The 15,004-nt window shown below is 37.0% G+C and overlaps 1 protein-coding gene across 1 annotated transcript; it reads right to left on the bottom strand.

Annotated features, from left to right (window-relative positions):
• Nucleotides 1-742: 742 nt before the first annotated feature.
• LOC128223919 (neurotrypsin-like) lies at nucleotides 743-15,004 on the bottom strand. Its single transcript, XM_052933386.1, has 9 exons — nucleotides 14,895-15,004; nucleotides 13,060-13,219; nucleotides 9,697-9,869; nucleotides 7,740-7,875; nucleotides 6,721-6,890; nucleotides 5,153-5,297; nucleotides 3,660-3,850; nucleotides 1,922-2,057; nucleotides 743-1,055 (listed from the first exon to the last, which is right to left on the bottom strand). Exons 1-9 carry the CDS (start codon nucleotides 14,950-14,952, stop codon nucleotides 872-874), a joined length of 1,353 nt encoding a protein of 450 aa, XP_052789346.1. The 5' UTR covers nucleotides 14,953-15,004; the 3' UTR covers nucleotides 743-871.

Consider the following 15,004-nt stretch of genomic DNA (forward strand, 5'->3'; position numbering starts at 1 on the left):
TGTAGCCTTCGACATCGTCGATATACATAAGTAGTAAATTTTTGTCACCATCTATGATCTTCGGGTTTATTCATTGTCTAGATGATAGCTTTCATTAATGGCTTGAACATTGCATTTAGGAAGCACCAAGTGTAACAGACTTTCGTTTAAATAATGTCCTTTTAAGGTCTCACCTCATATCTTAACCAACGCAATGGAAACTACAATAACAAGACCAGAAGCCTTATATTTAGCATGGAGCCTGTTAAAATGCACACAAAATACGTATTGAAGAGTTCAAGTCCCTTTATATTGCTGACCGTTCCAAGGCGATACCAAACAATCCTTGATAAACACCCCTAGTTTGTTTTAAACAGTAGATCTGTGTTTCTGGCTTTGGTCATGTGTCATTGAACGTGGTGTAATAAGCTTCCGACTAGGGGACTAGTTTCTGTTGTTTTTCATATAAATATTTTAATATCTTTTTTGACCAAATACGTCTAAATTGAAGAGTTCAGGTACCTTTATTTTGTTGACCGTTCCAATGCGGTACCCAACAATCCTTGATAAATACCCCTAGTTCAATTATTTCCATATTTTGTGCGTTGTTTGTGGAGTTTTGTGTTGTTTATCCGTGTAGCTGGTTTGTGGATGTGTATGTGTGTTGTTGTTCTGTTTTTCTGGCTTTGGCCCTTTGTAATTGAACGTGGTTTATGTTTAAGCTTCCGACTAGGGGACTAGTTTCTGTAGTTTTCCACATAAATATGTCAATATCTTTATTTAAGCAAGAAAAAACTTAATGATATTAAAAAACATTCGCTTTTAGTTAATTCAGACACTATGTAACTGCATGTTCAAGTCATTCGGACATGGTTAATATCTACAAAAGATATCAGTTGCATGTCAGCAGGACATAGTTTCTACACTCCGCCGATGAATCGTAGGGACGATAACTGAACTGGTGCTTGATGTGACAGTCGATAACGCTTGTTGCATTCGGCTTACATATTATCGACCCCAGTATTTTCATATCTGAATTATCGCCCGTTGGCTTAACTTCGAAGCTTCCTGTTCCACTGCAAATGAAAAAAATACAAGAATGGATCAAGCTTCAACGATTCATCGACTGTTGTCTTAAATTCGATCAATATCACTGCAAACAAAATCGATCAGGACAAATCGATCATAGTCGATTTTCGTCGACTATTTTCTTAACTTTCAAGCTTTACATAGCACTTCAATTAAAGTTAAATGTTAGGTCAATCATGATTTATTCATTGGCAACCAATTCTAACTTTTTCAATGAAGTCAAATGAATTTAATCATCAAGTGTTTAGTGTGTTTACTATACGGCAAAGGGAAGTAACCGCTGTGTAACATAGTGTGTTATCACAAGTGTGTAATACCTAGTCAAACGTTCTTAATATATTTGAAATGACAAAAAAAATGTATCCTAAGTTTCAAACTTTATTGCTTACTCTGCACATAAAGTACATGTGACACGGGGTTTACAACAAGAGAACGTACAAAAAATAAATAGGTCAATCTGTGTTAGTGCTGAGAATAAAAACGATATTATCATCCCTTCTACGGTAAACTAAGACTAATACTATAATTATATTTATATCCTATGGCTATTAAATCGAATGGTGAAGCGAAAAGCTTCAAAGTAACATTGAATAAAGACTCAGTTAGAACCTTTTCACATTCATCCCCAAAAATGCTTCCTTAAATGAAACTGATGTAAAGTAACTAAATATTTGAACATTCGCCAAGGTGCCAATTAAACAATAAGCTGACCATTATCCAATACTATAATTGGTCAACAGACTGTTTGATTGACAAACGGCGACTCAAGATCAGTTGCTTTGGTGATGCGGTAAAAGGTACAGGAAAACTACTTAACAACACTATCGATGTATACTGTGTAGTATTTACTTACTGAAAACCAAGCACAGTACAGACGCTATTGGCTGTTTCTGGAGTAAAGTAGGCGTCACAGACAGCCCATATCTGGTCATTCACGCCCACTTGTATAACGCCGGTCGCTGATAGGCTGATACTATCCAGTGTGTAGTCTAAAAAAGAAACATTATATTATAAGGGGGATAATAATGCTAAGTCAGATATCTAAATATAGAAACATGACACAATGTACTGAGAATACTATCACGGCGGTCCTTAAATGTGAACATGTACTTTGATAAATTTCTGTCTTACTTGTAGAATACGGTTCCTGGGAGGTCTAAGTCTACACATAAAAGAAGAAAACGGCTTTAGGGTTTAAAAGTACGATGGACCTATAAATTCAAACCGTTGTGTTTGTGGACGTTTAAAGCGTACAATGTTCGGGTAATCAATCCATTAGGAATGCGAAAAATGTTGGGTGGATGCGTAAGCTTATTTATACTCGCAGTCGGACAAGGCCCATTCAGATTGTGCTCCGATAAGATTGTTAGTCATTTTGATTTTTTTAAGCATAGTGAACAGACAGATAGTAACCCTGGTTAGACAGTGTGTGTATACCACGTGATAAATTGCGTCATAAATGCTACGTCGAATGGCAATATTTTGCTTCGAATGAAGGCTTTAAAAAAGATAACTTTGCTATTTTTTCACCATTTTAAATGAAACATAGCGCAGTCTACCCCTCTTACGGAGCCCTGCCTTCTGTCGTTTACCAGAGTTTGATTAAAAGTTTAGTTTCTTAAAACACTTCGACAAACCTTTTCACAATACGGCCGTCTGACGGAGCACTGTCAAATCATGATTTTGGAAATAGGTTTGTCGAAGTGTTTAATAAAACTAATCACCTTATGAAACTTCGGTAATAAGATGAATGCGGGACTCTTTAAGCGACATAGACTGCCCTTTGTTTCATTTAAAATGGTGTAGTAAAAATAAAGTTATTTTTTATTTAAGTCTTTATTTTAAGCAAAGTTTTGCCTTCCGACGTAGCATTTATGACGTTATTTATCACGTGGTATACACACACCGTTAGAGCTACCCTGGTTTTTCAAGGTGCGCCAGTGAATAACACTGTCCCACGAGGCCTTTATTTACATTGTTTGTAGTGCGACAGGGAATGCAACCCCTGGACTGTCACTCAAGTGAATTACCTACTTAGCCACAGATACGACACAAAAATATGAAAAATTAAAAAAATACATAAAAATTCTACTAGTAAAGTTTTATTCTAAAGCTACAAAATGCTTGATTATGTTTGTAGTTCTCACAGAGAGCATTTTAGTAGATAGACATTGTATTATTTCAGAAACAAATAAATACAACTGCTTATAATCATGATATTGTTTATATTACCTCCCTTCTATACAACATATCGTTATTACAGAGGAATTTATGATTTTTTTCAAAAATGCAATCCATGTAAAAATAATTTTAAGGTTAAAAATATTATTTCAACATATAATTTTAAAAAACTTTTAAAAAGTTTAGTTTCTTAAAACAATATCGATGCTATTATCCAAAAAGCCTAACACATCTGTGCAGGCTAATGGTGGATTGCTTACCTTAATATAACCATAAAGTATGCGAAATTGTTCATATCTCAAAAATGACAAATTAGTTAATGTATTATGCGAAAATGGGCTCATTTTTTACAATCTGATTTAAGTCTAACAAAAGACCTCAAGTAAGAGGGAATGTATAAAATAGTTTACCAGAGCAAAAGAGAGCTACGTGAGTTAAGCTGTTTGACATGATTGTACAGTGGTAATATCTCTGTTCGACGCAGTATTTCAGCTCGCCCTGACACTCCTCTATGTATTTCTCGTGACCTTGACATACAATGTTTTGTTTGTAGTAATGCAGATTCTTGCCAGGATGCGCACGAGTGGCGAAACCGACATAGCTGAAACACAGTTTGTTATGAAAAAGAAACAAATAGAGTAAATAATAGTCTTTGTAGTTATGACAATTACATATATAGCGTTTGCAATTTTGATAGAAACCTAAATTAATGCGTACACCTTATTCTGAGAAGTTGAACTAATTAGTATTATATATATGAAGCGTTTAATTGTGTCATTCAGAGTTGGAGCTTAAAGCGTTTTACTTTTAAGTTGTATAATAGAACTTTGGATGTCATATATAAGTAAGACTGAAAATATATGTCCAGCTAAACAGCGGTGGCCAATGCCTATTTAAAACGTGACCAATTTATCTTAAAAAGCCGATCTCTGAACATTGGTCAAAATGACGTCACATATCTTTATATGACGTCGTCTGATGAACAAGATGACAGACAATATGACGAACTGATGCGTCGGTTTAATAAATTGAGAAACATCTATCAAAAGATAAAAAAAATCGGGTGTTCTTCTTGCATAATATAACCTGATCTTACCCTGATTAAATTAAGCTGCCAGCAAGCAAGACCTTTTTTTAAAACAAGAACAATAGATAAACATTAATTGTACGAGCCTGTAAGTATTGATTAAATATTTTGCTTAACTTCTTTGAGCTTGATATACTATAACAACAGTAAGCATCCGTTTTTTGTATATTTATAAGTAAATAGTTATATAAGATTATTAAAGCGGGGATGCTGCCTTGACACCCTCGCTGACCAAGTTTATATGGTACGGACAGAAGTTGTAGCCAAGGTTGAGGGTTTAGTCATGGCGGTGCGGCTTGATGACCAGTTTAAGGACTGAAGTTGTGGCCAAGGTTGTGGGATTAGTCATTGATGCCATAAATCTGAGTCTTTCATTGTATAAAACTTGAATAAGTTTTCCATAGATTAACTTAGGGCTAGTAAGATTATTAGAATTATTTGACTAGTTAATATTAAATAAATATTGACCAATCATTTAACATTTTGGTTAAATTTGACTGAACAAAAGGTTATTAGGTTTTATACAATTGACTGCTGGCTTACATGTACAATTTTAAATTATTAGTTTTGAGCATTATATCAATATACTATTCAGAAAAAGAACATTAAACTGCCTTAGATGTACAATTGACCTAAATAATACATAACACCATTGGAGCTACCGTTCTATTTTCGACACCGAAAACTATGACGTCATTTTCTCGATTACGTCATATAATTATATTACTAGTATATGACCCATTTCCTCTTGTTTCGGTTCAAATACTCCAGCTTTGAGTCAGTTATGCTTTGAAACGAATAGTTTTGACCACTCACCCAAATCCAAGAATAGAACACATTGTCTTCGCCGTTGTTTCCGAAACTTGACCGACGACGTCATACCAAATGTTGTCATGGTAACCGACTAGTATCCCCTCGTATGAACGATTGCCCTTACTCTGCTCCAACTTTAGTGGTCCGCCTATGGAATGTAATTGGATATAACACGAATGTGATCATTCACTAATCATTACAGAGATACCGTTCGGAGTTTGAAATGTATGAAAAGTTATGTAATGTATCTTGTGTTTATATAAAAACACATAGACAAATTCAAATGTTACAACAGGAGTTAACAATACAACACATGAACAAACCAAGAGTGTTTTCAGTTACAAACGAATAAGTTGATGAAATCTTAAAAGCAAAGATTATATACAACATGTGACGTTTACTTTACATTTGTAAAAATACATGGATTATGCCATACAACAGTTAAGGTATTCAAAAACCAAACTTCGAATAAACTTTAATTTAAAATTAAAGAGAAAAGACAGTGTGTTTTGATTGGACAGTAAACTAGATTGGCCAATAGAATGAATGGATTTACGGAGCCATGTCTAAGGTTTGGGATATTGAATAACGCTCAATAACTACACTGTCCTGTCCTTCAGCACTGCAGGCGCTTTGATTAATTGTATAACGCAGTGATCTCCCTTGACGAGCATAGCTAAGGGAAGAAACTGCTGTGTTGGGTTAGGTTATATATATTCTTTGATAAAAAAACTAACGGTTGCTATGTAAGGCAATGTAGGCTGTCAGCGGCGTACCTAGCGTTACGCAAATACTCAAGCGCGTACTCCTGAAAAAATAACTGAAAAAAATAACAAACGTTTTAATTGCGAAATTTGATGTAAAAAAACAACTCTTACCCGGGTATTAAAGGCGCAATGGTACCCATAATAGTAACATGTAAAGCAAATGTTACAGTTTAGTACAAGACGTAATGATTGATAAACGGCCGAAATGTTTCATCTTTGTTTGAATTTTACATGTGATTTTAACCGAAAATAGCGGGGAATGGGCCTTACCTAGGTATCACGGGGTGCGGGGCATTTTGCGAGAATTTTACGAGCGATTTTACCCGGGATTTGCTGGACCGAAAGTCAAAGCCCTCGCGATTCCCCGAACCTGGGGGAGGCTTGGTTACAATTGACTGGTGCATATATATATATATATATATATATATATATATATATATATATATATATATATATCGTGGGCAGACACTTCTGTGAGTGTTTATATGTATTCGATTTGAAAAATCATAAATGATAAGTGTAGGGTTAAGTTTAATTAAAAAAAATATATATTCATCAGCATTTACATACATAACATAAAGACAAACAAGAACAAATGTACTGTTAAAAGAAAAAAAATCAGAACGAACGATAACTATGTCTTTAAAAAAGGTCTTTTCCAAGATGAGTCACGCGCAAGAAAAACAATCAGAATCTGTAAAATTGCGATGTTCGTACGAAGTATTTGACGTCAACTTTCGCGAATGGCACCAGGTCGGATTTTTTCCCACATGCTATAATTTTAACACTACTTATATTCTTTACCTTCGCAAGAAACACTGACGACGTCAGCCGGTGTGCTTGGCGCAGTGTAGTCCCCAGAGTGAGTACATTGCTCGAGTGAAAGCTCGGTACCCGTGCACTGGATGTTGCGTGTATACAGTGGTAGTTTTCCCGCGCCATAATGCGTGCTGGTGTTATAGGAGCGAACTCCGCTTCAAGTGGAAAACAGGGTTATTTAGCAGTGTGTGTATACCACGTGATAAATTGCGTCATAAATGCTACGTCAGAAGGCAACATTTTGCTTAAAATGAAAATTTAAATCAAAGATAACTTTTCTTTTACTTAACCATTTTAAAGATGCACTCTTACTCCCAAATAAGATTTTCCACAATTAATACAATTGTTTTAATATACCGAAAAATGATAAATAAATGTCAAAATCAATGGTTGATATAAAGGATACCCAGTTTGATTTGAAAGATAGGTGCAGAAAACACGCTATTTCTACCTTATGAGACTATAGTAGAACGCACTTAATCTTTTAGCACTCACCAATCATTTAATATGTTTGCGTTTTCAGCTATTAAATACATAGTTACAACCTTGTTATCAATAATTTATATTTTCCATAAATGCATCATTTAGTAAGTAGTTATAGGTTTATCACTCAATTTATTTAGGTTTGTTATACAAGTGTATATATTGATTTTGAATAAGAGTGCCACTTTAAATGAAACAAAGGGCAGTCTATGCCACTTAAAGAACCACGCCTTCGTTTTATTACCGGAGTTTGATAAGGTGATTAGTTTCATCAAACACTTCGATAAAAACGCTTTCCAGTGTTAAATGTTATAACAGTGCTCCGTCAGACGGCCGTATTGTGAAAAGGTTTGTCGAAGTGATTTAAGAAACTAAACTCTCAATCAATCTCTGGTAAAAGACCGAAGGCGGGGCTCCGTAAGCGGCGTATATAAAATGGGGATGAAATAGGAAAGTTATTTCCGCTACATTTCTGTATTAATTGAATGAAAATATATTTGCTACCGATGAATTCTACTCACGGATATCCTAGTGATGTACACGTGACATTTGCCGCCCTTTCATCGAAGATACGCCCGTAGACGGCCTGCAGTTGCCCGAACAGTCCCGCCTCCAGCCGACCCTCCAGTGGAGAAGGGCCGTCTACCAGTTGTAACGCTGTAATATGAACAGCTCATACAATAATGTGTTGTTGTTTTCATTTCATTCGGCTGTCGTTTCCTACACATCTACATATTGAAGTAACTGCGCATGCTCAGATGTATAATGCATTTCTCTTCCGATTGCCTGAAGTAACGCCTTTGTCTTTTAATTTGCACAGAATAAGTAGACTTGTTGTCTACACTAGCGGATTTAGGTGTGGGGCGCATTTAAATCGTCCAGGTTTACTTTTTATTTCAATATAGGAGAAAAAAAGTCATAAAATACGTCCAAAATGCACCGGACTAAAAATTGTTAAACTTTTCTTGAGGGGGGGGGACACCCAAACCCCCCTGCCAACACTTTAAACCGAATAAATTACGTTTTCGAGGGAGGGGCGGAAGTAAAAAGGGTATGCCCCTAAGTTACGCCCCCTCTAACGTGAATCCGCCCCTGGTCTATACTCTTTAGTGTATACGTAGTTATTTTGCAAAGACAGTGTCAACAGAATGATTACCCAGCTGACCGCTTTAAAGGGACTATACACCAGATGGTTCAAAAATCGGCAAATACAGTAGTTCCTCAAAACAAGCCTAGAATTGTCAATTTTATAACGAGCTAGAATAGGGCCGATAATCCATCATTTAACAGAATTAAAATAATAAAATAATTGTTACTGTCTGAGCTGAGTTTACCCGTTTAAAAATAGCGCATAATGGTTTCCTAGTCTATAGTGTGTATATTTAGCATGTGAAAGTAACGTCATTAGATACAGATACATATACATCGCTTTTTTTTTAATAACCTGGGATTTACTTGGTAAACAAACACAGTAAATATTCAAATTGGAAAAATATGATAACACTTCGCAACATGCATGCGTCGTAAGCGATGTGATACATCAGTTATAAAGATTTAAAGCGTTGTACACAGCGATATCAATTGTATGTAAGTTTGTGACAATTCCTTTTTTTCTTTCAGTTGTTTTCATCGTGTCTAGTCCCTTTAACGCAGTATTAATATGTCGAAGGAGTTTTCTACATCTGGCCCCAATTTCTCGAAAAATCTTAAGCCTGACAAGCAAAAGTATATTGTTTCAATTTGCCATAGTGCTTACTTTGATATTTCTCAATAAGATATCATTTATTATGATTATCATTAAGTCAGTTTCTACAAGACGGTAACTTACCGCAGAACTACAGAAAAATACAAATATTTCAGATTATACCAAAACAAAAATACTTTCAAAAATATTTCGAGCCTCGGAAAATTCGACCCAAGCGGGAATGCATACCTTCAGTATAAAGAAATGGTTCGTTTACAGTTCGAGCCAACGACGGTTTCGAGCCAAGCGAGTTTGAGCTAACGGGGTCCGACTGTAGTGTTCTTATCTTGATACTATTATAATGCACTTAAGATTGTTTGAGAAATTTGAGCCAGAGGTGGTATTCAATATTTAACTTAAATGAATCTTATGGTCATACACCATTGACTTTATTCACTCTATTGGTCAATAATAACAATTAGCTACATCGTTCTTATATCCAAATAGGCTAATATTGAATACCACCCTTAACTTAAGTCACTTTCCTCATTTTATTATCTCATTAGTCATATGAAATAAAAATTAAAGAATTTCCAAAAAACATTATTTCTATTGACCTTATTAAAAAACATACTTCAATGTTAAAAAACAATCAATTTGTTCTTTTCATTTGACTTTATATTTTTAAGAAATTGACTAAAGAAAGGAAATGACTTAAACAGTTTTATGAATACCGCCCCAACCCTGATTATTTTTTATGTAAAAAACGCTGCCTCAGAGCTTTACTTTAATACCTCGACAGTTTATGGTTTTAAAGATGTTGTCATAGTCAGACTGCGGATTTCCTGCCTGGAGTTCGCATGATGTGTTGAGCATTTGCAGTGACGTCACATCGACGGGACAGCGTTGGATTGTAAAGGCGGCATCCGGTGTTCCGTAATCTAGGGGCTGCATCACAGATTCATTTCTGTGAAAACAAGACACTTTAGGGCATTGCATCAAATGGGCTTCACAACTGTTTGTTTGCTCGATGTTAAAATGTATACACAAAGTAAACATTATTCATGCTGGCCAGCAGTGTCCTCCATACAATAGGAACTGAAATGATATAAGAAATAATGAGCTTTTTGCGACAAAAAGAAGGAAAATAAAAAAAAATTCCTACATCAGTTCTCGATGGTTTTACAACATTTTTTTATCATAGCAAACATTTTTGTTAATGCCTTATACCTCTTTCATCAACCTACCATGAAACAAAGTCCTGAACAAACAGTTTGAAGTTGTTGAAATATTTATAGCCTGATAACACGCATTGCAGTTCTCATCAAGAAATTTCACAAGTGGTGTGTATTTAACGACAAGAGTAACACACATGAGTTAAATAAATAGATGATACTTGTTTGTTTTTGTATAAGATAGCAATATATTTCACCTCTTGAACACCGAAAGCTATATATCACGCGTCGCGTAGCTACGAGTGTAATATTTACCCCACCTGGTGAATTTATTGAGCTATACAAAAATACATTTTATGACATGCCTAAAAAGTGTATATAAAGACGGTTAAATGTAGATTTTCATTAAAACGTGTCGAGATGTTTGGTTAGTGTCATTGACATTGTGTCCCAGCCTAGTGTGCGCTGATGTCTGATTTGGACGTGAGAGCGGGCTCAAATTGTGTCCCAGCCTAGTGCGCGCGCTGATGTTTGATTTGGAAGTGAGAGCGGGCTCAAATTGTGTCCCAGCCTAGTGCGCGCTGATGTCTGATTTGGAAGTGAGAGCGGGCTCAAATTGTGTCCCAGCCTAGTGCGCGCGCTGATTTTTGATTTGGAAGTGAGAGCGGGCTCAAATTGTGTCCCAGCCTAGTGCGCGCTGATGTGTGATTTGGAAGTGAGAGCGGGCTCAAATTGTGTCCCAGCCTAGTGCGCGCGCTGATTTTTGATTTGGAAGTGAGAGCGGGCTCAAATTGTGTCCCAGCCTAGTGCGCGCTGATGTCTGATTTGGAAGTGAGAGCGGGCTCAAATTGTGTCCCAGCCTAGTGTGCGCGCTGATGTTTGATTTGAAAGTGAGAGCGGGCTCAAATTGTGTCCCAGCCTAGTGTGCGCTGATGTCTGATTTGGAAGTGAGAGCGGGCTCAAATTGTGTCCCAGCCTAGTGCGCGCTGATGTCTGATTTGGAAGTGAGAGCGGGCTCAAATTGTGTGCCAGCCTTGTGCGCGCTGATGTTTGGTTGGGAAGTGAGAGCGGGCTCAAATTGTGTCCCAGCCTAGTGCGCGCTGATGTGAGATTCGGAAGTGAGAGCGGGCTCAAATTGTGTCCCAGCCTAGTGCGCGCTGATGTGTGATTTCGAAGTGAGAGCGGGCTCAAATTGTGTCCCAGCCTAGTGCGCGCTGATGTGTGATTTGGAAGTGAGAGCGGGCTCAAATTGTGTCCCAGCCTAGTGCGCGCTGATGTTTGGTTGGGAAGTGAGAGCGGGCTCAAATTGTGTCCCAGCCTAGTGCGCGCTGATGTTTGGTTGGGAAGTGAGAGCGGGCTCAAATTGTGTCCCAGCCTTGTGCGAGCTGATGTTTGATTTGGAAGTGAGATTTTGAATTTGGAAACAGTGAAACATATCAAACTGTTATTTCATTTTGTTTGGAACAGTGAAATATCATTTTTATTTCACTGATAAATCTCTTTAAACTAGCAGAAAGCATATGATAAAAATAGATGTCCTGATATAAGCATTCGCTTTCTCATAAAGAAACATCACATATGCCGTGCAAAGAACAGTCAGATAAGCAAAAGAGGAAAAGTTAAATTAAACAGGAAAGTTACAACTCCCCGACAGGATACTATTATGAATTTGCTCTAATGAGCTTTTCCGTGACATTTTACTACTTTCACATGTCCGAATCAGCTTCGCCTCGGAAAGTTACAACGCCCCGACATGATACTATTATGAATATGCTCTAATGAGCTCTTCCACGACATAGTACTACTGGCACTTATCCGAATAGCTTCATGCCGGAAAGTTACAGCGCCCCGGAAATTTACAACTTATGAATATGCTCTATTGAGCTCTACCCCGAAATGTTACTACTTTCACATATTCGAATCAGCTTCAGCCCGGAAAGATACAACTTATGTACATGATTTAATAAGCTCTACCCCGACATGTTACTACTTTCACATATCCGAATCAGCTTCGTCCCGGAAAGTTATAACTTATGAATAGCCTCTCAACAGCTCTAACGCGACATGTAACTACTTGCACATATCCGAATCAACTTCGCCCTGGAAAATCACAAATTATGTAAATGCTGTAATGAGCTCTACCGATATGTGTTACTACTTTCACATATCCGAATCAGCTACCCACGGAAAGTTACAATTTATGTACATGCTTTAATGAGCACAAACGCGACATGTTACTACAAGCACTTATCCAGATTTACCACTTATGAATATGCTGTAATGAGCTTTTACCCAAAATGTTACTACTTTCACATATCCGAATCACCTACGCCCCGGAAAGTTACAACGCCCCAGAAATTTACAACTTATAAATATTCTCTAATGAGCTCTTCCGTGAAATAGTACTATTGGCACATATCCGAATCAGCTTCGTGCCAGAAAGTTACAGCGCCCCGGTAGTTACAATTTATGAATGTGCTATAATGAGCTCTTCCGCAACATAGTACTACTCGTACATACCCGAATCAGCTTCGCACCGGCAACTTTCTATTTGCATACTATTTACACATATCCGAATCAGCTTCGCACCGGTAAATTTCTATTTGCATAGTACTTACACATATCCGAATCAGGTTCGCACCGGCAACTTTCTATTTGCATACTACTAACACATATCCGAATCAGCTTCGCACCGGCAACATTCTACTTGCATACTACTAACACAATTTCGAATCAGCTTCGCACCGGCAACTTTCTATTTGCATACTACTTACACTTATCCGAATCAGCTTCGCACCTGTAACTTTCTACTTGCATACTACTCACACATATTCGAATCAGCTTCACATCGGCAACTTTCTATTTGCATACTACTTACACATAACCGAATCAGGTTCGCACCGGCAACTTTCTACTTGCATACTACTTACACATATGCGAATCAGCTTCGCACCGGCAACATTCTATTTGCATACTACTTACACATATCCGAATGTCCTACAAACGAGGTCATCTAGCGGATCTCGCCAATTGTACCGGGATATGTAGCGGACGGCACCCCAAGTGCCGTTTACTTTCGCTTCCAGCAGTCCTTCGCTAGGTACACGTGTCCCCGACAGGCGAAAGTCTTCGATTATCAATCCTAAAAATTCATATATACTTTTAGTATTAGTTACTGATATGCATAAATGTCTTTGTAAGTAGTTAAGGATATGTGGACAACGGCTCCCCATGACAAATTCACAATTCATTCTGGTTGTTCTTTGCTAGAAAGGCGCAATTCCGACAGGTGAAAATAGTTCAACACTTGTCATGAAGATTACATACCACTATTATTTTAAAATTACATAAGTTTCGTTGTATTTGTCCTGGAATATATTGCTGTCGGAACCAAATGACTTGTAGAAGCTCCTGTTTCCCACAAGCGATAATAATTTACTAGTAATGTATATGTACTAGCTTTGAAGGTTACATACGACTAATAGGTCATCAGCGGGATTGTGGTTGTAAAAACACATGTGTTGTCGTTTATATGACGAGGTTTACCGTCGAGGGTAATTATGTTCACATGAATGCAAATACAAACGGGGGTAAATTTACCCAATGTCATGAGCTGGAGTAGATTTACCACCGTGGGTATTTCAGGTCATATAAACGCAACAATTTATGTGCCTCCGGGGTTAGGTTGATTTTGACAGGGTTTTACAGTTACTGATTTGAATTTTAAAAGAATAGAGGCAGGATATCGTTATGCATACAAAATTATTTATTCTATCATACTTTTTTTAATAAAATAGGCAGACTGTTTCTACAAAGGATTGAGATACCATTAATTTGTGTCTGGTTTAACTACATTTAATTTGATTGAGATTCATATATGCTTTCCAAACTGAGTGCGAAGCTTACAAATACAGCTAAAAAATTGGGAAAAAATATTAACCTTAACACATCATTCATTCTTATTTTTAGGATTAAACAAACATGAACTCATACAGTTATATTTTTGACAGTATGGCAATTATTTTTATTTTATTCTTTGAAAAACACAGATTTGTTATATTATCTTCCTGTAATAATTGCAACATGTACCAGTGGTACTAAATACAGATATTAAAGCATATGTCAGTAATATTAGATTTATCATTGTGTCTAATAATTTTTTTGACACAAAGTTTTTTTCACTGTGTTATCTTAATTGCCTTAAACGCGTCCAAAACACATACCTAAAGGGCAAATTTGCTTATTTGGGTATTTTCTCCCTCCCGAGGGCAAATTTGCTTAAGTTGGCATATCACCCCTCCCAAGGGCAATTTTGCTAAAGTTGGTATTTACCCCTCCTCCCAAGGGCAAATTTGCTTTAGTGGGTATTTACCTCCTCTCAAGGTCAAATTTACCTCCTCCCAATGGCAAATTTGCTTAAGTGGGTATACCCCCCCTTCCCGAGGGCAAATTTGCTTAAGTGGGTATACCCCCCCCCCCTCCCAAGGGCAAATTTGCTTAAGTGGGTATACTCCCCCCTCCCAAGGGCAAATTTGCTTAAGTGGGTATACCCCCCCCCCCACCCAAGGGCAAATTTGCTTAAGTGGGTACATATCCAACCTCAAAAGGCATATTTTCCCCATTGGCAAATGTTCAGTGTATAAACGCAGCACCTGACTTTTATATTTCAGCCGAGTCCCGAGAACTGACACAATACTTAAGTGTTCGACTAAGTTCACAACACTAACAATTCTTTAATAACATGTGTCCAAAGTTTGCAAACTAAAACATCTTCTTTAATGTCAGTAAAACCCGATGTAAAAATAAATATTACTTACCCTCTATCCAGGGAAATACAGAAAACATCCACACCACAGATAAATAACATCGAAACATCTTGAAGTCTTCTCAAATGAATGACAACTGTATCGTTGAATAAGAGTTCAAA

This window comes from Mya arenaria, chromosome 17 (assembly GCF_026914265.1).
Source record: "Mya arenaria isolate MELC-2E11 chromosome 17, ASM2691426v1".
Taxonomy (NCBI): Eukaryota; Metazoa; Mollusca; class Bivalvia; order Myida; family Myidae; genus Mya; species Mya arenaria.